A 23,598-nucleotide genomic window follows, 5' to 3' on the forward strand; every position below is an offset into this window, starting at 1 on the left:
TTTAGCAACTCTTAAGTCTTAATATAATAAGTTAATATAAAAAAAAAAAAACATTTATAAATGCTGAACTAAGTATTTGCTTTGATATACTTATCATAACATATTTTGATATATAGCAATTTAATTTAAAATTTGTAAATTGCAGGGACCGCAAATAATTATTATGAGTTTAAAAAATTGAAGCAAGAAAGCCTCGGAGGAAAGTGGGAAAAGTACGCATAACTTATTTTTTACGGCAGATTGGAAAACAAGAGTATTTTTAAGTATTTTGGTACTTGTATATTAAATAATAATTTTATAATTAAATTTAAAATGTATACTTTGCTCATTAGGCTCTCTCTAGTTATCTAGCTTGTAACTTGGCTTCACTGTACTTAGCTCTGCTTTCATTATCGTCGCCTGGGCTAGGTGTTATCTAGTAAACAGCAGCCTTGTTGGCTCTCAGGTCTGCAGCGTCATTAATTAAATACTCTGCTCTTCTATCAATTTCTTTGCTTATCGCAACTAGAGCGCTAGATACTTGACATAAACATCGTATAACTTAACTATGCACATATTTGAGCTTCTAGCTAAGCAGTGGGTACATTTCAGGTGCTTTACCCAACTTCATTGAACTCTGCCAATAAATTAGTACATATATCTTTAAGGGTATTATTCCATTTAATGATCTAATCTCTCTCTCTCTGTGTGTGTGTGTGTTGCCATTTCAACAAGCAACTATGAATTTAATCGCTCTGCTGATAACTCAACGCTTATAGTATTTACGATTACCCAATAATTATGATTTGCAGATATATATAAACTCATATACAATAGCTATAGGCACAAGATTATTGCATTGTATAGCAATTATTATTAGGCTGCCATTAGCGATAAGTAAACTTAATACTCTAAACAACGAAATCGAACTGACAAAGCTTTGATTTATTTGCCTTTTATTTGCAGTGTAAACAAAGTTCGTGTTGGCTGCACTTGCAGTTTTTATGGCCTTAACGACTCGAGTCAACTGTGGAAAGTGTGTGGACATGATGTCCACATGAATGGATTGAGTAACACTCTATTGAAGCCATTAAGTGTGCCAATATATATGATCCAAGTGCATTATCGATCATGAGCGACTTGACTGAGCAACAAGCTAGAGAAAGACAGTTCTTGTTAAATCGTATATTGCAATCGATTCTACAATCAGCCGAGTTTACATCATTATATTAAAAAAAGAAAGGTTTTCTCTGCTAAACTTTAATGTACAACTGGCTAGCCAAGTTGCCTAAAAGTTAATTTCGATTTATTGTATTTGTATTTTTGTGGTTTTCCCTAGATTAAGTAAATTACGCTTGCACTTAATCCAGCTGCTATAAATCAGTTGTTAAAGAAATATACAGCTAATGTCGATCGATCGATCGATGACTGGTCAGCTGATTAAATCGGAATCTATTTACGCTTTACTACTATTTCTGCCATAGATTAGGCAAGCTGCTTAACTTAGTTAAGATTCGAACTTTGTGCGCTTGCCTCGTGTCGCTGATAAATAAAGAAATGAGGTTAGCAACAAGTCGATTTAGTTGTCACTTTAGAAGTTTCCAAATTTCAATACAAATATGTTTAAAACATATACTGTGCGCTCAAATCTCTCATCAGGCCAATCCAGCGCCAATCCTGCCACAACGGACACTTCCAGCTGCTTCTCGCGTAGGCTTTGCAGCTGCAGCCACATCTTTAATTAATCTGTAATCCTTTGCAGTTTTTCGTGCAGAGGGCGGCGCTATTTCCGTCACATCTCCTGGCCCTAGCGCCGTACCGAATGCGAATCCGAATCCCAGCGGCATTGGCGCAGCTCGTTCCCGCTACTATGAGTCGGAGTTTGACAGCAACGATGACTATGTGAATGATTCAACGGACAGCAGTGATTGGAGCACAACTGAATCGGAGGAACATGAAAACGTAAGCAACTAAATTTAAACAAATTATAGTCAAGCCGGGCAAGTCAACTGCATTATTTATCATTTTGGGGAAACAAAGTGTAACTGTAACAATAGATGCAAACAGTAAGTTGAAAAAGTATTGGCACAGCAGCATTTTGTCTGCACAGCAAAATCGGTAAAAACGTTATTCAAATTATAATTTAGAAAATAATTTCTTAAGCAGCAGCTAATATTTTTCAAATAGATAATAAATACTTAGTTAAGTGTGCTAAACTTTTGTGGCCTATTTAGATGTTTAAATGAAATCAAATAATACGTACACTTATCTCAATAATGTTATTCCTATTATTTTTATTTGAAGTTAGAGTATGTTAGAGTTAGACTATAATGTTTTTACTGAATTTGTTGGTTTATTGTTAAGCATATGTATGTAAAATTTGCTTGCTGTGCCAACAGTCTTGTTTGCCGCTGTGCATATTTATTTACATAGTACAGTTAAAGCAGCGCTGTCATGAACATTGAACTTGACTAGCAAAGCCTGCATACATACATAATAGTATGTTATGTATGTGTATGCATACAAAAATGATTTACTATTGCTTAAACTGTACGTTTGTCTGTGTATATGTTTTTGCTTTTAAGATAGCGCCCAAGCGCCAAATGTTGTGCAGCCGCTGCTGCGACTGCGACTGCGCTGCACTCTAAGCTTTACTCTCTCTCTCTTTCTCTTGCTCAGCACTTAGGCTTAGGCACGACAACAAAGTTAATTTGCGCAGCAGCTGCGCTGCTTTGAGCGCTTTTACAGCTACACCCGCACTGCCGCTCTCACACGCTCACTCACTCACTCTCTTTCTCTCTTGGACTGACGCTCTTTCAAGCATTTACTTTAATTCGAAACTAATTCATCTGCTTTGCTGCCCTTTTTAATCTTCTGCTGCTTCTTACACTTGCTAGCTGCGCTGCTTTCAAATTTTGAAGCAATTGCATGGCAGAGAATTTTGTCTTAAAAGCGCAACTTGATCGCATTATTAAATCATTTATCATTGTGCTAGTTAAATAATTATAAGTTATACATTGGCACACGTGCGGCGGCAGCTGATAAAATTCCGCAGCTTAAGAGCTACAACATTTCTACTTGATTTCTTTCTTGCGCGTTTGTTTCATTCGAGCATATTAATGCTTTTGTTATTTTCGGTGTATTTTGTATACAATTTCGTGTGTTCGTTAAGTGCATTTTAATTTAATTGTTGAAAGTCACGGCCTGCTAATGAGCGCTGCGGATGCTGTGACGGATAACGGGAGGGGCGCGGGCAAGGGGACAACAAAGCAAGTGACAGCCACAGTCAGCGACAAAGCAAGGGAGCTGGCAAACATGGCAAAGCAGCTTGAAGTAAACGAAATGGAGTTGGAGATGGAGAGAAAAGAGGTGAGAGACCAAGTACATACATATGTGAATGCAGTCTTACCGTTAATGGTTGCTTACATACGAAACGATATTGAGTACTAAAAGTACAAGTAAAACTTAAGGCGAGCGTGCATAGTCGACTGGCAAATACGCTAAAAGTGAGAAAAGGCTGTAAATAAAGGCTTGAGAGCTTTGAAATTTATAGAGTAAGCAAACGCAGTTACAAAATAAATTAACAGCAGCTTAAGCATGCATATGTATATGTATGTGTGTAATCATCACATATGCTGTCACTTTCAGCTGTCGATCGAGAAAGTTAACAAAGCTCTACGCACGTGCAGAAATGTCTTAAACTAAAATGTAAAACAAACTAAGCAACAATTTTAGCTTAAAAGTCATGCATACCGATCGATCGATCGATCGACCTTGAATGGCACTGCTTAGAATATAGGTCAGTAGCAGAAAAATCCTTTTATTGCCTTTGAAATCCAATTGAGTCAATTAATCAGCGAAATCGAAAACGAAAATCAAATCAAAACAAACACAAAGCGTGTGCTGATGTGGTTGACCCACTTGGTTGGGAACAGTGCGTTCAACTGGAGATCGCTTTATCTAACCGGACTTGTTCTACATACATACAGACAAACATACAATATACTATATGTACATAAGGTAGGGGTAGGTGTGTGTGTGTGTGTGTGTGTGTTTATCGTCTCTGTCGAGTCTAGTCTGTAAGTCAAACAATCGGTTTTATACGCCTCAACAGTTTTATAATTAGTCGCAGCAGATTGCCATCTCATATCACTAAAATAAGCGGCGTCTAAATTGTGGATTTCAACACACAATCAACAGAGCGAAAGAGCGAGTGAGCGACTGAGCGTAAGCGCCCGCGCTATGACGTCACAGTTGTCGTCGTCGTCGCCAGGTGAGCGTAAACAAGAGCTTGCCAATATTTGTTGCCCTAGCTAGTTATTTAATTTATCATACAGCACACCTACTCATTAGAAATGAAAGAGAAATGTTGAGAAATTAACATTAATTTAAACAAAACAAAAAACTTTCGTTTTTGACTAAAATTTACACTTGATTAAATTTCCTTTCAAGTTCAAGCAGCCACAATGAAACGCACGCCAAACCAACGAATGTCTATTTGTTTATAAAATCTAGGTCTAGGCAAAGTCGCACGCCCACAAGGCAAGTACCGTAAGTTGCGGGGAGTTACGGCGGGGGCTTTTGCATGTGCAGAATTTACAATTTGGCTTATCAATGAATACGCTAGCAAGCAAGCCAGGCCAGGCCAGGCAGGTGTTTAAAACCAGTTAAAGGCTTACCTTGGCGTATAGACAGCAAACAAAACAAAACAAAACAAAACATAAATTAAAAATGCACATAACAACAGTTGAGCACAGCCGACAGTTTAAGACGCTAGCGCCTATACTTGCTGAGCTCTTAACGCTCATACAGACAGACAACGGCTCTAAATTGTAGAGTTTGCGTCTGAGGCGAAAAATCGACAAACGCTCAACAAATTAAAATGGCAAAAACATAAATTCTAGGTCATATCAATATCAGCTTGAGAATTGTTTATATAGAGATAGAGATAGAGACGTAACGCAAAGCTTTTGAAGTTAAAATCACGTACTGGCCATAAAGCTAGGAAGTTGGATCTTAATCATGAAACGTTCAGTTAACTAATTCATTTCATTTTATTTTGTACAGAACCCGGCGTATCCCAAGGCAGTTGCTTTTATAATCAGCAATGAGTTCTGCGAGCGCTTCAACTACTATGGCATGCGTGGTGAGTAGTCTACAATGCACTAGTTACTGGTAGCTAATTACTGCTTTTTTTGGCTAGCAATCCTGGTGCTCTATCTGACACACAAGCTGGGCTACGATGAGGAAACCTCGACCGTGCTGTTTCACATATTTACAATGCTGGTGTACATATTTCCGCTGCTGGGCGCTTTGGTGGCCGACGGATTTCTGGGCAAATACAAGACGATATTGTATCTATCGATGGTCTACTGCATGGGCGCCATGGTCGTTGCCTTTGCCGCTGTGCCCATGGAGGGCATGCCAGTGAAGTAAGTGGGAGTCGGAGTAGCTAAACAAGTTTCAATTTATATTTCCAATTTTGTTTGCAGACAAGTGACCATAGCTGGACTGCTGCTCATTGCTGTCGGCACGGGCGGCATTAAGCCGTGCGTTTCGGCCTTTGGCGGCGATCAGTTTCAGCTGCCGGAGCAGGCTGCCGATCTGGCCAAGTTCTTTTCGCTCTTCTATTTCGCCATCAATGCGGGCTCGATGCTCTCGACCACAGTCACGCCCATACTGCGCGCCGATGTGCACTGCTTTGGCGACGAGGATTGCTACTCGCTGGCCTTTGGCATACCCGCCATACTGATGATTGTCTCCATACTGATATTTGTGGCGGGCAAGCGACGCTACAAGTGCTTTCCACCGGCTGGCAACATCATCTTTGGTGTCTCGCAGTGCGTGACAAGCGCCTACAAGGGCTGGTGCGAGAATCGCAAGGAGAGGCCGATGAATAGCTTTCTGGACTATGCCACGCCCGCGGTGGGGCCCAAGCTCGTGTACGAGACCAAGTGTCTGTCCAAGATTTTGCTGCTCTATGTGCCCTTTCCGCTCTTCTGGGCGCTATCCGATCAGCAGGGCTCGCGCTGGACCTTCCAGGCCACGCACATGAACGGCGACATCTGGGGCGGATTCCAGATCAAGCCCGATCAAATGCAGGTCATCAATCCATTGCTTATACTCGCCTTCATACCGCTCTTCGACTACCTGCTGTATCCGCTGCTGGCGCGCATTGGCATCTATCGGCCGCTGCAGAAGCTCTCGCTGGGCTTGCTGCTCGCCGCCGTGGGCTTCTTTCTCTCCGCTGCCGTGGAGCTGCAATTGGAGCAGCTGGGACCCGAGGCAGCGCCCGCATCGCCGGAAATCGCTCATCTGCGTCTTTACAACGGCATGCCCTGTCGCTATGAGTTCAACAGCGATCTTGGCTCCGCCGCTGGCGGTCTGCCCTATGCCCACAGCATCGAGCCACTGGGCATGTGGTCCAATCTGCAGCTGCATGTCACCCAGCCCACGCAGTTCAGCTTCAAGGCTCAACCGGCCAGCACACGCTGCCCCCAAATCGAGGGCACGCTGCGTCTGCAGCCGGGCAAGGCTGTTAGCTATTTCCTAGCACGCGGCGAGCTTGCCGAGTTCGAGGACGGATTGAGCAGCGCGCCCAGGCTCAATAGGCCGCCCATGCTGCGCATGCTGCTCAACACACCCGCGGGCGAGGGTCCGCTGCAGCTCAAAGCGCCCGTCGCGGCAAATGTCGCTCTCAGCGAACGCAACCTCACCCAGTTGCATCAGGTTAACTTTGGCTATGGCGAGCTGGACATCAATGGCAAGCGGGCGGCCAGTTTTGAAACCAAGACCGGTGGACTCTACAGTTTGCTGGTGCAGGGCAATGCACTCGATGGTTATGTAAGTTCCAAAAACACCAGTGCTAAGTGCTATTAATTAATGAATTCGTTAAATTTATTAATAAACATTGCTCATTGAATTCAGTTAAAGAACAAATCTAAACAATAATGAGCAACAGCTAAAGAATAAACCTGTTCAATTCTTTAGCAATTGCTAATTATTATTTATTTGAATTATGTGCTTTTATATAATTTTTAATTCATTATTTTGCTCTCACAAAATTAGTTTTTTTTTTAACTGAATTAAATATTTATTTCTTTTTGGTATTCATTATATTAATTGTATTTTTATCTTTACAGAAATACAACATGCTGGAGGTGGTCGCACCCACATCGTTGTCCATACTTTGGCAACTGCCACAGATTGTGGTGATGACTGCCGCCGAGATAATGTTCTCGGTAACTGGACTGGAGTTCTCGTTCACCCAAGCGCCGGCGAGCATGAAGTCCGCCGTGCAGGCTGCCTGGCTGCTATCGGTGGCGTTTGGAAATCTGCTGACAGTCGTCATAGCGGAGCTCAAGTTTGTGGGCTCGCAGTCGTCGGAGTTTGCGCTCTTCGCCACGCTGATGCTGGTGGACTTGGTGATATTTCTGTGCCTGGCACGCAACTACAAGTACAAGCGTACGGAGGCGGCCAAGGAGGAAAAGAAAAAGCCGGAGCCGGAGTCAGCGACAGCCAAGGTGGACTTTGGCAGCGAGATAATTGATCGGGATGCGGATGTCATTGTCGATGAGAGCAAGAGTGCGGATCCAGACCAAGCGGGAACGAACCAGACGACTGCTAACGGTGGTGGGGCGACTGCTACAGCTGTCGCCGTTAGCAGCAAAGCCGGCGGCCAAAGCTTGGTGGGCCTGAGCCTGGTCAACGAACAAGGCTGCTATCGCAATAGAGCCTACGAGGATTAACTAACAGATCAGTATATCGCTCAGTTTTATTTAATTTAAATGTAAGCATGTTTTTATTTATTATTTTTATGTTGCACTTGTTTTTTATTTTTTGTTAGTAAACACAATTGTTAATTTAAATTTGAATTCAAACTATTAACTCACCACAGCTGCTCACCACGGCGGCTTGCCACACTGTTGCCAGCTATATGCAGCAGTCTGGCAACGCTGTTTGCTGAATAGCGCGCGATCAGCGCACAGCTAAAAGCTACAAGCAATGCGCTAAATTAGCAGCAAATATTAAGCGAAATTATTATTTGACGCTATTTGCAAGCTTAAGAACATTTTGCAATTTGCAGCGCATCATGTGATATGATAAATGCTGTATAGCAAATTTCGCAGCCCTGGTTTTAGATACACATACAAACCCCTTTTTGCAACGCCACTGCGTCATTGCAAAAATTTTCTTGCAATAGAATCGTTGAACGCCCGGACAAGTTGCAGTCAATAAAAATTAATTGATGAAAAAAGCAATTAAATTAAATTAAATGCAAGTTAACGAGTTTATAAATTGCAAGAAATGCAAAAAGTAAAAAAAGAAGAAGTGAAAAACGAAAGCAAGAATTGCAAATTGTTGAGGTAGCAAAAGTAGAAGGAAGGAAGGACGAAAGATGAAAGATGACAGAAGGAAGGAAGGAAGTAAGACTGACGAAGATGGAAGGAAGACCCAGAAGACCGTGTTAAGTGCAGTTTTCCAGAAGAAAAAAACAGGCAGCTGCATTTTCCAAGGACGAAGCGCAGCAACCCCTAATGCGCATGATATACCCGAGATAGAGTGGGCAGGCAGGCAGGCAGATAGACGAAGAGACGTGCAGAAGGACAGGAAGAAAGACGCGAAGACCCTAAGCCGAACCAGAACCCGTACCCGAAAGAACCCTCGAGAAAAGGTCAGCGAGGTGCTACCTGAGAACCAGACCAGACCAGACCAGACCAGACTTTTGCTACCTAGAAACGCTAACCGAGTTTACCTTTTGGAAGTGCTGAGCTGTGCCTGCCGCAGTCGAGTGTCTAGGCTACGAGTGAGATGACGTTGCTGAAACTGTAAAAATTGTGTTTAAAACTTAAAAGTGCAAAAAGATTGATTGAATCAATGCCACACCATCAATTGAATTGAATAGTCTGCCAATGTGTGTGTGTGTGTGTGCAGTTGGCGCTTGTGGGGCTGTCGGCTTGAGTGTCGCGCTCGAGTCCGACTCATGTCTCGAAGATCTAAGAAGCGTCTGCTGCATTCGAGTTTCTCTTGCGCTGTGGACTTAACTGCTATTGGCACCATGGGCCCCACTGTAAATAAATCTCAGTAGCGCTGCTTGCTGGAAGGACTGGTCGGACGAGTGCAGCGGATGCGACGATTTCACTTTGCATTCGGATTCGTGCAGCGCACACACGGACGCAGGAAAAAACACAAACACACTAGCACAGGCTGTCGAAGCGACCTCATACTTCCAGTCAACGCGTGGGTGTAGTGTTGCATGTGTGTGTGTGTGCGAGGCCTTACATGAATGCGAGCGAATGGGCGATAGGCAGCAGCAGCAACATGCGCTCCGATTCATGCGCATCTGCTATCCCACTCGCACGCTCAGTAGTTTGCCGGCGCAGCGTTAAAGCAGCACAACCATAGCAGCGAAGTTCGTGGGTAGCACCAATGGAGAGACTGAATGCAGCCGCCCTAACGCTTCGCTGGATTGATAAAAGCAAAGGCTGCCGCCGCACATTGGCAACACTTTCCACTTGCCTAAGCTCCACTTAAAAAACACACAAATTGCAGAAATTTCAAATTCACAATTCCCCAGTTAACTTCAATGCGGTTTTTTTTTAGCTATCGGTTTTTTTTTGATGGGGGAAAAGACACTCGACTGTGACTACAATAGACAGCGCTATCTAACTGGCAAATCTTTTGGTGAAACGCTAGCAACATTATGGCTTGATAAGTGCCCAGCCCAACACCACCCACTAGCAGAGCTAGCAACTTGTTCAATTGCATTGACTCTTTTGTAAGTACAGTCAGCTCAAAGGTCGCTTACAATTGCAACAGAAATAACTAAAACACGCACACACAAGCCATAAACTCAAAAATTAGTTCAGCAAACAGCAGTTGCCATTAATAAATAATTCGCAATTCTAAGCTTTGAAATCGCAGCCAAAGAGATAAATAAAGCGATTTATAATTTGCGTACATATCATTGCATATTGAATACTAAATACAGTTTGCTTACAGCTTGTTTTCATAGTTTTTTGCTAAAAACTATGTAAATGCATTTTACATTAATTGCGCTTAGGTGAGTTGTCAATACGCCAACACTTCAATTCAATTGCACAATTGCTCAGATTAATTAACAATATGAATCATAACCAAAAGAAAACTAAAGTTTTCTATGTGTTTTCTATACAAAACACTTAGCAAACGCTTGAATGCAAAGGACAATGCGCGTTTTTTTTTAAATTAGCGCTTAAGTAAAAAGGAGTAAGAGTTAGGGCTTGCAAAATAAAGGGACAATACGCGTTTTTTTTTTTTGCCAAAAGCGTTTAAGTAGTAAGCATAGCAGTAGGGCATTAAAATATAGAACAAAGGACAATAGCAAACAAAATAATAGTTAGGCACTCAAATCTAAAAGGACAATGCGTGTTTTTTTTTCATATGCGTAAAAAAATATATTAGCTAGGAATAAAAAGATAACATATAGCAAGTCTATTGCTAGTTACACCCCTAGTCTGCGTAGCGGATGTGACTAGCAAGGGACTTGGACATTTCTTATAACAAACATACTATTTTTGCTCAGCTGTAGCTTAAATATCTAACACAATAAAAATAACCATTAACATTAAAAAAGAAAGCAAACGTAACATGTTTAATCTGCTTAAATGTTGTGCAATTTGCCAAACTCTCTCACACACACACACACACACACATACCAATGTGCATCAGTTTTGAATTTATTGGATTAACCTATTTGCTGTGTTTTTCAGAGTGACTGACCGTCAGTGTCGAAACTTGGAGCGCACTGCTTGGAGCGTGAGCATTACTTTTAATTTTCACCGAAAAGCGATTTCAAAGCGCTCCAAATTCCAAGCTCACTAAATTTTCAAGCACTGTTCGTTTCAACGTCTAATTTTACACACACTATATTCGATACACAAATTTTATTGTTGCAATTGTTGTAGCCCTTACGCTGCCTTGTGCGCCGCAAAGAGTTTTGATATGCATAAGCCATGGCGAACGATTTTCAAGCCCTGCCTGCCAGCCAAACTGCGATACAACAAGCCAAGAAGCATTCTCTAAGAAGCTCTCTTAACTAACTGTACTAAATATTGCTTCTAAATTACAGCGGACTGAAGCAGCTAACTCAATTTTTAGTTTCTCGTTTGGTTCTCAACTTCAGTTTCAATTCAATTTTAGTTCTAAATTGACATACCTACCACCCACCCATTGGCGATTTACATTTTCTATATCTTTTATCTCACCAACTCATCATACTCAACTCATTCAACAACAAAAAGCTGAAAAACAAAATTTTGCCATTTTTTTGTTTTTTTTTTCTAACTGGTTGGTAATTTATGATTCTGCACCAAATAGAGCAGAATTAAAAATTGGCAATGCGTAGATTGTTTCCAGCATAGAAGAATATGAACTGTTGTATGAAAAGTACTAGTTACTTAGCATAGTTCAGGTCTTATATAAATAAGCAAATTATAATGGTTTAAGCGTTTGTGCATAAACAATTATAATTAATTGGCTCAATCGGTTCGGGGAAACGTCATACGCAAACGAAAGTCAAATCCGTCGAAATCCGCGGCAAAACAAATCCGTAGATATTAAGAGTAACTTCGTACGAGCCTTAATATTATACAAAAAAATACTTCTATTGTAATGTTGTACGAGCCTTAATATTATAAAAAAAAATACTGCTATTGTTATACGCCTGCCTCGATGCAATAAAGTTTCGTATGACATAATATTAAGGATCGAGGTGGGAATAATAACAAAATCACTCATATACATACATTTCATTTTTTTATATTTTAATTTTACACATTTTTCTTTGGTACTCATTAAATAAACTGTGATCTAAACATAAACATCTGTCTTGTTTATTTATTTTTTTATATAATTTTGTTTGATAAATTCCAATCATTGGAAGCAACGCCCGTTTGTTAGCTCCTGCTCCTTTCGACTGCAAAATGACATGGATTTTCATGCTCCTGGGCATAAAATCTATCGAACTGCATACGAGGATATCCAGGATTGAAAACACAATGCTGCCAGCAAGTTCGTTGCCTAAGTCTTTTTGTATTTACGTTTTTAATGCAAAATGTAATCGTTTTTTAGCTGCTGCTCCTTCGTTATCCATCCGATGCAAAAAAGACTTGCATTTTCGAGCTGCTGAACATCGAATCCATCGAACTGCATACCAAGATATCAAGGATTGCACAACAAAATTTCTTGAAAAAATTTGCAGGGGGTTAGTAGCAAAATGGGCCCAAAAACACAAAGTGTGCTTTTACGCGGAAACTACAAGGACTACACGGATGTCCTTTGGTGTCCAGGTAATGCTCCTTAAGAGCTTTCAGAATATACCACTCAAAGGACGAAAGTCCTTACAGGAGCCAAGAAGACAAGCATTTTTGGTATACAGAAAATAGGCCATATCTCCTGAATCCTCGCCAGGATCAGGACGAATCAGTGCCAAACGATTCCTCTTTAAAAGGGCCCTCATGTGACCAAAGAACATCTTGATAGTCCTTGTAGTTCCGGAGAAAACAAGGATTTTGTGTTTTTGACCACTTTCCTCGCGAAAATTTTCTAAGTTGATGGACAATATAATAACACCATATTTTTTTGATGCCAATCGATAGAGTTTCGTCCTGTGAGTTGCACATACTAAAAATTTTGTAAATGCGACAGGATACGGACTAGTTATGGCCAATTTTCTAAAGAGGATTCGTGTAGCAAACAAACAAAATGTTGCATACTTTTAAGATGAGCATTATATACAAGCGAATTAGCCAAGACAACAACTTGTTAGTGCGTTAGCAAGCACAAAAACCACAAGTAAACAAAACTAACTTAGCCAAGAGCCCGCACCAAAAACATTGCAACTTGGCAGTAAGCGAAAAAACAAGATTTGATTGTATTTTTATTTATATTCTTTATTGAAAATATTTATTACCATATATCTTTTCTCGCACGTTTCATATTTTTTTGCGTTTTGTTGTTTTCTGCAAAGAAAAATCTTCAAAATCGTTATAAAAAATGCAAGTAAACAGACTTAAGAGTACGAAAAAAAAATGCTGAAATAAAAGCAACTTAAGTTAAGCAGGATTAAAATAAATGCTTAAGCATAGGCTAAAAAAAATGCTATATATAAATATATAAATGTATAATTGTAAGATTATAGTAAAGTTGCTGGTGCGGGAGTCGTTCGACAACTGCCCGACGGCGGAAGCTCAGCGGCTGAGTTTCAAACTTGTTAACAATAGTAAAAAAAAAAAAAAACACGTATGGACACTTAGTCAAAAAGCATAAAAAAACGTTAAAAAATAGTTATAAACTAATATTAAGTGTAGGTTAAGCAATTAGTTGGTTAAGACAAGAGTGAATGGGAATAAATTTTGGGGGAAGTGGTGAGGGTGGTAATAAATTGTTGAGGGCTGAGAGGTGGCGGGATGCGTTTTAAATGTTCTTTAGCCACTTGTGTTAGCTATATAGGCAATGCATATATAAGGTGTGCTGGGAACAAATGTGTGGGGGGAGGGGGTGTGCAAACTGATGGGCAGTGGGCGTGGCACAGTGTTAATATTTTATGTAGAACCATAAAAGTGGCTGTGCAGCCAAAAAAAAAAAGAGACGCATCCCCTAAGCGCTGTGGAAAGTCTGTAATTTGTATTTGCTGCCTCCTTGTGGCATGCCACACTAACTAAAAAGTACAAACTATAACTAGCTAGACGAATCCTAGATTGGCTTGGCAGCATTGCTTGAGATTATCGGTTTCCATGTGTGTGTTGTGTGTGTGTGTGCATCCGGCTGGCTTGGTCCATCATCTGCGCTGGTTCAGCATCTGCAAATAGTACTCACAGTTGGTGCAGTAGACGGCGGGCGCAATGACGTGCCGCTTGCGGCAGAGCTGGCACTCGACGGCCTTGGCCGAGGCCTTGACAATGGCATTGTTGTAGACGCGGGTGGGTATGGCGGTGACAGCAGTGGCAGCGGTGGCCTCGGGCAAACCATTCTGCAAAGTGAGTTTGCTTTGAATTGGCGGCGGTGGCGGCAGCGGCGCAGCTACTGCTGCTGCCTCCGCTTCACCCTTGGTGCCAGGCTCAAAGCTCACTTTCTTTTGCAGCGGCTTGTCATTGAGCAGTTGCTGCTGCTGCTGCTGCTGCTGGGCATAGTAGCCATGCGGCTGTGGCACACGCTGATAGGGCGAGGGCAACGTCTGCTCAGCGCCAGCGGCAAAGTAGGCAAGTTGCTGCTGCTGCTGCTGTTGTTGCTGCTGCTGCTGCTGCAGTCGCTGCATAGCATAGCTTTGTGCCAGCTGCTGTGCTGCATGCAGTGGGCGTGGCATGCTGGTATACTGCGACTCCAGTTGCTGCTGCTGCTGATTAACCAAGCCGCTCATGCTGGTGCGTTGCTGTTGCAGCTGCTGCTGTTGCTGCTGCTGTTGCAGACGATACAGCTCATGTTGCTGCTGCTGCTGCTGCTGTTGCTGTCGCTGCACATAGCGCTGCATATCAGCGCGTCCCAGCATGGGCGACTGCTGCTGTAGCGGCAACTGTTGCTGTCGTGGCTGCGGCTCTGTCTGTAATCGCAGCATATTCTGCTGCTGCTGCTGCATCAGCTGCGCCGTCAACTTGTCGCTGGGCTGCTGAGCAGTGCGCAGCACACGCTCCAGTATGGGATTGGGTATAAAGTCGTCGTCCTCCTCGTTACCGGCGGTGGCCACCAGTATGACCTGATCGCAAAACGAGACGCTCTTCTTCTTTACGCGCTTGAGTGGCGCCGACGCCTGCAGCGTCTGCTGCACCAGCGTATTGAGCAGCTCCACTTCTCTAATCTCCTCTGCAATCTGCGACTGCGACATCTCGTACTTGGGCTTGGCCAGCAGCGGATGATGTTGCTGCAGCAGCAGCGGCGGCGGCATGCGCACGCAATCGACTTCATCAGTATCCGCTGGCGGCAACTGTTGCTGCTGCTGCTGCTGCTGCGGCTGTTGCTTGTTGGCTGGCAGTCCGTTCATTTGCGTGCGCAGCTGTGGACTGCAGCTGAGCAGCTCCTGGCTGGCATAGGAGCGCATGTTGTTGCTGCTGCTGCTGCTCTGCTCGAAGCGATGCGCTAGATCACGCACGCTGCTGGGCGAAGCTCTGAGATCATGTTGCTGCTGCTGTTGCTGCTGTTTGGCCTGCAGCTCTTTGAGCCAGCCGCCTTCGCAGTTGGTGGGCGTGGCCTGCTCCTTGCGCAGCTTCAACAAATGCTGACGCTGCTGCAGCTGCGCCAAAATGCTGCTGGTGCCCTCCAAGCTTTCAAGGCCGCTACGCAGCTGCAACTGTTGCTGCTGCTGCTGCTGGTCGAGCGACTGTGACTGTGACTGTGACTGCAACTGTTGCTCCATTTCGGGTGGTGGCGGTGGAGGAAAGTCCTCGCTCGCCTGACGCGAGTGGCAGACCGACTGCGGCGGACTTGGATACGGCGGCAGCTCCAGCGGCGGCGGCAGCGGCAGTCCGTCCAGCTCGTCCGACGCTCCAAAGCCGCCGACAGCAGAGTGCGGACTCTGCTCGGAGTGCACCTGGGCACAGGTGGTTATAATGGTCTGGCAGCTGTCCTCGCTTATCGAAGTGTTGCTGCTCATGGCCGAAATGTTGCTCAGATTGGCTTCGTGATGGAATTGCTGCTGCTGCTGGGGCGTCAGGCTGGAGCTAGTGCGCATGGGCGGTGGTGGCGCCACCTTGGGCACCATTGTCAGCTGACGACCGCTGCCATGGAAGCTCTTGCGCATCAGTTTGCTGCGCTCCAGATTGGGATTGGCGCCTTCGCTGATGTAGCCGCTCAATGTGGCCGCCGCTCCGCCGTAGCCGAGTCCATGGCGGCGACCCACAGCGCTGTCGTCCAGCGAGCTGCCGGCAATGCCGACGCTGGCGCTGGCTGCGGCAGCAACTGGAGCAGCATCGTCCGCCTCGGTGAGATCGGGCATGCTGCGATTCTTGCGGCGTATTAGGCCGCCCATGAGCAGCTTGCGCCGTATCTTGTGCTGCTTCTTGCCGCTCTTGTCCTTCTCCTTCTTCTCGTCCTTGTCCTCCTTGTGCTTCTTCAGCGTGTCCTTGGCATTCACCAGCAGCGTCTCCGTCAGCGAAAACTCGCGCGTCAACTTGTTGCGGTCCTCGCTGCGCGAACGCTTCTCCTTCTCCTTGTCCTTGTCCTTGTCCCGTCGCCCGAACAGCGAGCGCGACTCACGCTCCGGCTTGGCGTGCACTGGCGCCGCCTGCGGCTCATACTCAATGGCATTGTCATCATTGTTGTTGCCATGGCTCGCGGTCGGTTTCAGCGGACTCTTGCGCTTGGGCAGCGTCGCATAGATCTCGATGCTCTTGGGCGTCTGCGCGGGCGTGGGCGTGGCCAGCTGCTCGAGCGTGCGGTCCTTGCTGCTCTGGCGCATGTGCTTGACGCTGCTGTTGCTGCCCTCGCGCATGTGCTTCAACTCCGGCATGGCCTCCGTCTCGGCGCCCTTCTCCACCAGAATGCGCCGATGGAGGCTGCGCGCCCGCATCACGCACGTGTTGTGCTTCATGCGGGCAAAGGTCATGGTATGTGGATTACTGTAGGGCGCATCCATGGCGGCGCGTGCTCTGCCGGCGGCGGCGTTGCACAGCACCAGCGCCGTCTCCAGATCATGCGACTCCTCCACCAGCCGCGACTTCTCCAGCAGCTGGTCCGCCTCGTGGCAAAGCTTCTCACAGTCGCTATGTCCGCCATGCGATTTGCTGGCAGCAGCAGCTGCTGCCGCCGCCGCCGCCGCCGCCGCTGCTGCTGCAGCCGCTTCGGGTATCTTGCCCAGCTGCGAATTGAGCGCATGCTTGGGCGGATACGAATCCGTGGAGCTCAGCGAGAACGAGTCATAGCCCGCATCGTAGGGCAGTCCATGCCGCGTTGGGCTCTGCGGCACAGCGGCCACGCCCACGCCACGCTTAGCCACCATATAGAGATAGGGATTGTCCAGCGTGGTGGAGCTGGCGGAGCTGGCGCTGTTGCGATCCCCCGACCAGTTGCCGGAGTCGCGTCGGCGCGGCTGATTCAGATGCTCGGGCATGGTGAGGCCATCGCTGGGCGGCGAGCTGCCATTGGAGGCGCCACTCGACTCGGCGCTGTGGCTGCGCTGCAGCTGCAAATGCTGGCGCCGCGCCAGTTGCGCACTCAGCATCGCCTCGATGGGCTTGCGATTGAGAAATCCGCCCTCCTTGCAGTCCGCAATCTTGTCCTGGATGACGCTCAGGTTCTGGTATTGCGCGCTCAGCACATGCTCCACAGTCTTGCGGCTAATGTAGGCGTCAGTTTCATCCGCACTGGGAGCAGCGACTGCGCCGCCGCCGCCGCCAGATGCTGGAAAGATGCTCTTCTGTATGACACTGAGGTTCTGGTAATCGTTCAGCGGTGGCGGCGGCTGCGCGCGCTGCAGCGTGGGCGTGGCCGCCGGCATGGGTGTGGGCGTGGGCGTTATGGCGCGTCTGGTACTGCCCAAGCTCGGCTTCTCCGGACTGGGGGTGAGTGCGCGTCTCATGGTGGCCATGCTGCTGGGCTCCGTTGCTCCGGCTGGGTGGCTGGGCGGCTGCGGCACGGCATAGAGCAGCAGCAGCGGCTGATAGCGGCCGCGACTGCACTTGTCCACCACGCCCTCCCAGCTGGGACCCACCTCCTTGACATTGGCATCATCGAAATAGACCCAAACCTTCAGCTTGGTGTGATAGAAGAAAGTGGTGTAGTGCTTGCCGTAGTAGCTCACAATCCCCACCAGCTCGTGCTGCGTCTGCTGTGCCCAGCGCTGCTCGCTGACCTGATGGAACACATCGGCCAGTCGCAGACTCGTGCCTATCGCCTTCAGCACGGCGTGCACTTGGTCCGCCGCCGGCCGCTCCGAGTCCCAGACGATGCCAATGGAGACGACATCGGGCCGATTGAGCAGTGCCCGGCAGATTCCAATCTTGGCGCCGCAAGTGTTCTGCAAAGCCAAAAACAACAAGCAAAGTTTAGTAAGTAAAATGTATTTATATTGTTTATGCACTCAAAGAAAAATAAATAAATAATTCAATACTATTGCTACACTTATTGCTTTAACGCCAAACAAATATTTCACTTTGACTCTTCAAATAGGAAATGCGCTTCAACAATAGTTGAGTTGTTATTATTGTTCATAATCATTTCATATTTTATAAATTGCATGCACGCGTTTATTGATTTTATTCAAAAAAAAAAGCTCTCTTTGGATTTTTCTCATTCTGTTTTGCTTTACTTAATGTAGCAGTGAAACAAATACTCATGCAAACTATGCACAGCATTCTCACACATAGACAGACAGTCGAAAAAACTTTAAGAGAATGCCAAAAACTTAGCGCAAGTTGCATTTTCAATCAATAAAGAGAAAGATCAACAGTTATAGACAGACAAGCACACACAGAGTCAATCAATTTACCGTTTGTCATTATTACACTAACAACGCGCACTCACTTCACTTGCATGTTTAGTCGCCCAGCGCAGAACTGAAACTGACCTACATGCACTTCCTCGCTTGCTGTTGTACCCGCGAGCCGCCCACACATTGATAAGAGCGCAAGTCACTGAGAGAGCGTGGCCTACGTGCTTTGCTAGTGAGCACGAAAGCAGCGCTGCTCGTCTCTTTCGTTCGCTGCTGCTGCAGCGACCGAGTGCGAGCTTCGCTCAATGCGCATCGTATGTACGATGGAGCTTCGTGACTTTTGTTTTGACTATTGACGCGTGCAGACAAACTGCAATCACTGCTTAGCCTACAAGTCGTTGCCAAATTTATTTTTAAGACAAATTGCACCTATTTGACCCATAGTACATTGTGCTGCAGTACTCACCGGACAATCGCGTATATCTCCCATGTTGCCAGCAGCGCGCAGCAGCTGCCCGAAGCTCAGCTGCTGATGATTCTGCAGCGCCAAGCTCTTCTGCGATGTCAATGCCGAGGCCGAAACGTAGTGCACCATCTAAAAATAATGAAAAATGTTTTATTAAATGATTAATTATTTGATTTAAGTCTGTGTCAATTTAGTTGAGAGTCTTCACGAATTTTTAAGCAATTTATGCATTGCTAAAGCGTCAACAAAACGTTATCTATAAGAAATTTACATTTTTATTTGTATTACTAATTTATTCATTTTATCATTTAATTTCATGTTTTACGCGCAACTTGCTTGTTTAGCAACAAAAATTGTATATTTAAATATATTTATTTCGTATATCTTATTTAAAAACATTTTTGATTGCCAACTTTGTTATTTCACGCTTTATATAATTTATAAAACCTTTAAAAATGTTGGGCAGCATTAAAAATAATTATGTATACTTTGTATATGAACTGTTTGGCAATTTTGTATATAAAGAAAATAATTTAAATTGCCATTAATATATTTATTTAATTGATGATTTAATGAAATGAATAAAAAATTCATTGCATGCTTGAGATAATGCGAAAAAGCTTTTCAGACGAGCGTGAATATTTATTTATTTAATTAAGCAAATCGCAAGCTCTGAGCCATTGGAGCCATTTATAGCAGCTGGCCCATGCTAGTTGTACCGCTCCAAGAACCGTAAGCCGTACACCTGGTGGGTGGCAAACTGGTCTGGTGGTGAAACCAGTTTGGCTGTAGCTGAGTCAAGTTGGAGATGCAGGTGCTTGGGATGGATGTGGGAGACTCACCTGAGTGAAGGGCAACTGCTCGGAGTTGGCGCCGCACTTGCAGACGCTTTGCTCGATGACGCGCATGGCGAAGCGTCGATGGGCGACACAGGCGGGCGACTCGCAGCTGTCGCCATCGTCGGGCGAGATATGCGAATGGACGCGATGCAGCAGCAGCTCAAAGCATTCGGCGGCGTCGCCCAGGCAGCCCAAAGGGAAGCGTCGACCGGCCAAGGGGCCGCTGGCCAAGGCGCGGCGCAAGGGCTCCGGACAGAGCGCGGGCTCCGAGCTGGTCTGCAGCTGTTGAAAGAGTTCCTAAGCAAGCAAAATAAATCAAATTAATTAAGTATGCAAATGAGTACTAATTATTATTTAAATGAGGACTGGGAGGCATTGCAAATGGTTTTCACTCAGAACTTACAATGACCGCATTGATGCAGTGGTCACGCTCCGTGTTGGCCACGTTAATGGCATTGCTGCTGCTGTTGTTGTTGTTGTAGCCATGCACAGCGAGTTCAATGCTGCTGGCTACTTTGGCTAGTGCGCTAACTGTTGGCACCGACTGTTGCTGTTTGCTCTGGCGCGTCAGCGTCGCCGATTTGTTGTGACAGTCGCCGGCATCGAGCAGCAGCTTCCTTGGACTGCTGCGTGGCAAGGTGCCATTGTTGCTAATCAATTGCTGCAACTGTGCATGCGGCAGTGTTGCTGCTGCCACATTGCTTGCTGCTGCTGTTGTTATGGTTGTTGTTTTTGCTGCTGCTGCTGCGTTGTTGGCCAACACATTGGTCGGCTCCTTGCGCTTGTAGCGAAACTTAATCATCTTGGCTTGTGGCTGCTTGTTCACTTTTCCCCCACTTTTCTAGTCGCCAATTAGTGTTGTCGTCGCATGTTCGTGCTGCAAGTAGAAACATTTAGCAATTGCTGCTGCCAAAGTGCTGAGCCTGCTCTGTCGATTGGACGCTGCTGTCTTCAAGCGGAAGTAAATGTAAAACTCTTGCAAAAAACAGAAACCAACCACAAAACTTGACAAGAACGCAACGACACTGAAATTGTCAACTCAGCCCACAAAATTAACACAACACAGAAAAGAAAAAAGCCAACGAGCTAAGCCGGAAATGTTTGCTGAGCAAAAATAAGAGAAGGAGTGAGCTATACAGAGTGAAAATTGCAAACAAATGTTTTTATTTATAACAGAAATAACTGCTATTATTATATATTTTAGCTATAAAGACTTTAATTAATAAAATCTGATAAAGAAATATTGATTTTTGCAACGTTAATAGTTAATTGTGCGTAATTTTTATTAGAAAACATAAGTAATAATTAATTCTGCGCGCTCAACAGTCAAAGCTTTCATCGCAGCTACTATTTTAATTTGTTTTGTCCATATTATGGCATATGCTTATATAAAGTCAAATGAAATATATAATATATATATTATTGCCCACGCTTAATTCATAATTCATAATATTGAAAAGCTGTTAAGCAAGTTCAAAGACTCTGAGAGCTCTTTTAGCTTAGACATAAGCCAGTATAAGAAGAGTATAAGTCTTGGCTATTAAGTGGGTGTTCGAACCTTTTCGAGCTGCAAACTATGAATTTGAATTGAAATGCAAAGTGTATTAGTTTTGCAATTGTCTTTCGCTCAGTGTAGCCATTCTTGTTACTGATAGCTGCTAATTGAAGCCCATTTGAACTCGGACTTCGGCTGGGCACGCGTGTGTGTGTGTGGTTGCCGCTTTTAAATGATCGATAACAGCTGTGTGTGCATCACACCCCGAAAAAAAAGCTGAAAGCGGGCACTTGGACTTTCGCTTTTTTGGCTGGCGACCTCATTTGTGACCGAAAGAGTTTCGCCCCGCAAACCGGTCCAGGGCGCCAAAAAAAAGTCAACTAACAAAATCTCAAATAATAAACTGACAACGCTGCACTTTTTTGTTTATATGTGTCACGTTATTTTTGAAAAGCAAGCGAAAAGTGCAAAGCTCAAGAGACTCGGAATCGGACTCGAGTTGCAACCGCCTCTAATGTTGTGGATTGGCCCAAGCCAAACAGTTTAGCTGCTGACGCCTTGAAAATTGACGCCATATGGCGTCGAGTCTGCTTAACTTTTCACTTTTGCTTTTCAGCCTGTGTGTGTGAGAAGAAGAAGAAACGCAAACCCTTTTGTGCGCTGCCTGCCAATTTGGGGCAGTTACACTTGCTAAGCTCATCAATTGCCATGTGAGCTGTCGTGTCGACTCACCAACTGTCGCTGGCATGTGCGGCCTACAAATGTGTTTATAATTATGAGCTAAAGGCACAAGCAAATGAATTGCAATTCATTGCAAATTAATTGCAAACAATTACAAGTAATGAAAATGATAATTAAATTAGCAAAAGCTCAAAAATTATGTGATCAGCTTTACAAATTTGTTGGTCAGCTATTTTAAATTGTGTATAAATCTAAGTTTTGCTGAGCTATATTTAAAATAAATATTGCTATTAAATTTTAAAATTTTGTAATTTATTTTAGCTTTTTCTTTCAGTGTTTTTTGACTACGTAATTTTCAGTTGTTATATTCTCAGAACACTTGAGTTCACAATTTGTTTCAGTTGTTGTTTTATCAACAGCGGCCCAAGCCCAAATGTGCAACTGAGTCAACGGTTTTAGCCACGTTTATTCCAACTGCCACACACGTAAGAGCAACTGGGCTAAAGATGAAACCATAACTAACTCACTTTTTGAACGTGGAGTAATGAAAATTTGAGTAAAAATTCATTAAAAATATTTCGACTGCATTTATTGCTAATATGCTAAATCTATGGCTAGATCTAGCCAAAAAATAAGCTAAGCTCTCAGCACTGGCTACAAGTGTGGCCATAAGCAATTTGTAGTTTGTTTGTCCAGTCAATTGCACTCGAACAACTTAAGCGGAAGTTTAAATAGTGTTGAGCTTTTCACTTTCATTGCATGGGCGAGGCGGCTGGTGGGGGCGTGTTTAACATTTATTTTATATACAAAACAATTGCATATTAATTAACATGCTGGCTGCGTTACGCTTTTTAGTTGCTATTAGCCGCACCCAACAAACAATTGTTGTTGTTGTTGTTGCTGCTGCTGTAATTAGCCAACAATTGATCAACATTTTTTGGCGTTTGGTCATGGTCATGTAACAACAGAAACTAATATAAAACAACGGGAATTGTTGCCATTAGACAGCAGCAGCAGCAGCAGCAGCAGCAGCCACTGGTAGTCCTTGAAATTGAAGCACATACAGTAAACAAACTGTATAAGCAACTAATGAAATTAAATATCTTAATGCTTTAAGCTTTAAGTTAAAACAGTTTGACGATTTAAGCATAAATCATAATCATTAAATTTGTGCTTTAAAAATTCCAAATTATTTTTAGTAATTTATTAAGCAAGTTGTTTATATTTATTTGCTTGTTTTATTGAAATTTAATGCTTTGCCTTGCGTTTGACAATTTCTGCAATTCAAATAAAAACTAATAGCGTTTGCTTTTATGGAAATTTAGCTATCAAATCGAATGCTAATTAGTGGCTTATATAGTGTGTTTACTGTATTTTGCAAAACAAGTTTATGTCTTGGCTTTTAACTCATACGAAATTATGATTATTTTATTGCATTATTAGAGCGCTGGCTCTGATTTCGTTTACTAAATAAGGCAGTTTATAGTTTAGAGCTGCTGCTGCTGTTGATTGCTGATGTGGGTGTTGCTATTGTCTATTGCTTCCGCTATTACCAGCAACAGTTGCTGCTGCTGCTGCTGCTGCTGCACGTGCAAATCTCAGCAGCTGCAGCTGCATTTGGCATTAGATTAAACAAACGGCAAATGCAGAGATAGAGATTGAGCTATGGGCATTAACGTTCGGTCTGGGCTGGGCTTTAAATATTTATGCAAATGCTGGCAGCAGCAGGTTAATAAAA

General features: G+C 44.2%; 2 protein-coding genes and 1 long non-coding RNA gene across 6 annotated transcripts in view; 2 read left to right on the plus strand and 1 right to left on the minus strand.

Annotated features, from left to right (window-relative positions):
- Window positions 1-1,505: 1,505 nt before the first annotated feature.
- On the plus strand, window positions 1,506-7,770 carry LOC108605629 (peptide transporter family 1). Its single transcript, XM_017995412.1, has 6 exons — window positions 1,506-1,689; window positions 1,742-1,941; window positions 5,047-5,125; window positions 5,183-5,411; window positions 5,472-6,822; window positions 7,122-7,770. Exons 1-6 carry the CDS (start codon window positions 1,599-1,601, stop codon window positions 7,725-7,727), a joined length of 2,556 nt encoding a protein of 851 aa, XP_017850901.1. The 5' UTR covers window positions 1,506-1,598; the 3' UTR covers window positions 7,728-7,770.
- A 391-nt stretch (window positions 7,771-8,161) lies between these two features.
- On the plus strand, window positions 8,162-13,033 carry LOC108607129. 2 transcript variants are annotated; one of them, XR_001915484.2, is made up of 4 exons: window positions 8,163-9,757; window positions 10,731-12,030; window positions 12,091-12,223; window positions 12,618-13,033. It is a non-coding gene; the product is annotated as an uncharacterized LOC108607129 (long non-coding RNA). The 2 variants fall into 2 exon arrangements; XR_001915483.2 differs by having other exon boundaries at window positions 8,162-12,030.
- A 52-nt stretch (window positions 13,034-13,085) lies between these two features.
- The window catches only part of LOC108606500 (ec), a 48,291-nt gene continuing 37,778 nt past the window's right edge, over window positions 13,086-23,598 (minus strand). For 2 of the 3 annotated variants that reach the window (XM_017996666.2, XM_017996667.2), the window contains 3 exons: window positions 19,688-19,981; window positions 18,846-18,974; window positions 13,086-17,965 (listed from right to left, as the gene is read on the minus strand). In XM_017996666.2, coding sequence (XP_017852155.1) covers window positions 13,799-17,965; window positions 18,846-18,974; window positions 19,688-19,981 — 4,590 coding nt within the window. In that variant the 3' untranslated portion in view covers window positions 13,086-13,798. Of the gene's footprint in view, window positions 17,966-18,845; window positions 18,975-19,687; window positions 19,982-20,087; window positions 20,562-23,598 lie in introns of all 3 variants that reach the window. The other variant, XM_017996665.2, reaches the window with a different exon arrangement.

Source organism: Drosophila busckii, chromosome X (genome assembly GCF_011750605.1).
Source record: "Drosophila busckii strain San Diego stock center, stock number 13000-0081.31 chromosome X, ASM1175060v1, whole genome shotgun sequence".
Lineage (NCBI taxonomy): Eukaryota > Metazoa > Arthropoda > Insecta > Diptera > Drosophilidae > Drosophila > Drosophila busckii.

Coding starts and splice junctions, on each gene's coding strand:
- LOC108605629 (XM_017995412.1), top strand. CDS start 1,599: ATGTTTAAAACATATACTGTGCGCTCAAATCTCTCATCAGGCCAATCC. Junction 1,942..5,046: donor AATCGGAGGAACATGAAAAC/GTAAGCAACTAA, acceptor TATTTTGTACAG/AACCCGGCGTATCCCAAGGC. Junction 5,412..5,471: donor ATGGAGGGCATGCCAGTGAA/GTAAGTGGGAGT, acceptor TTTTGTTTGCAG/ACAAGTGACCATAGCTGGAC.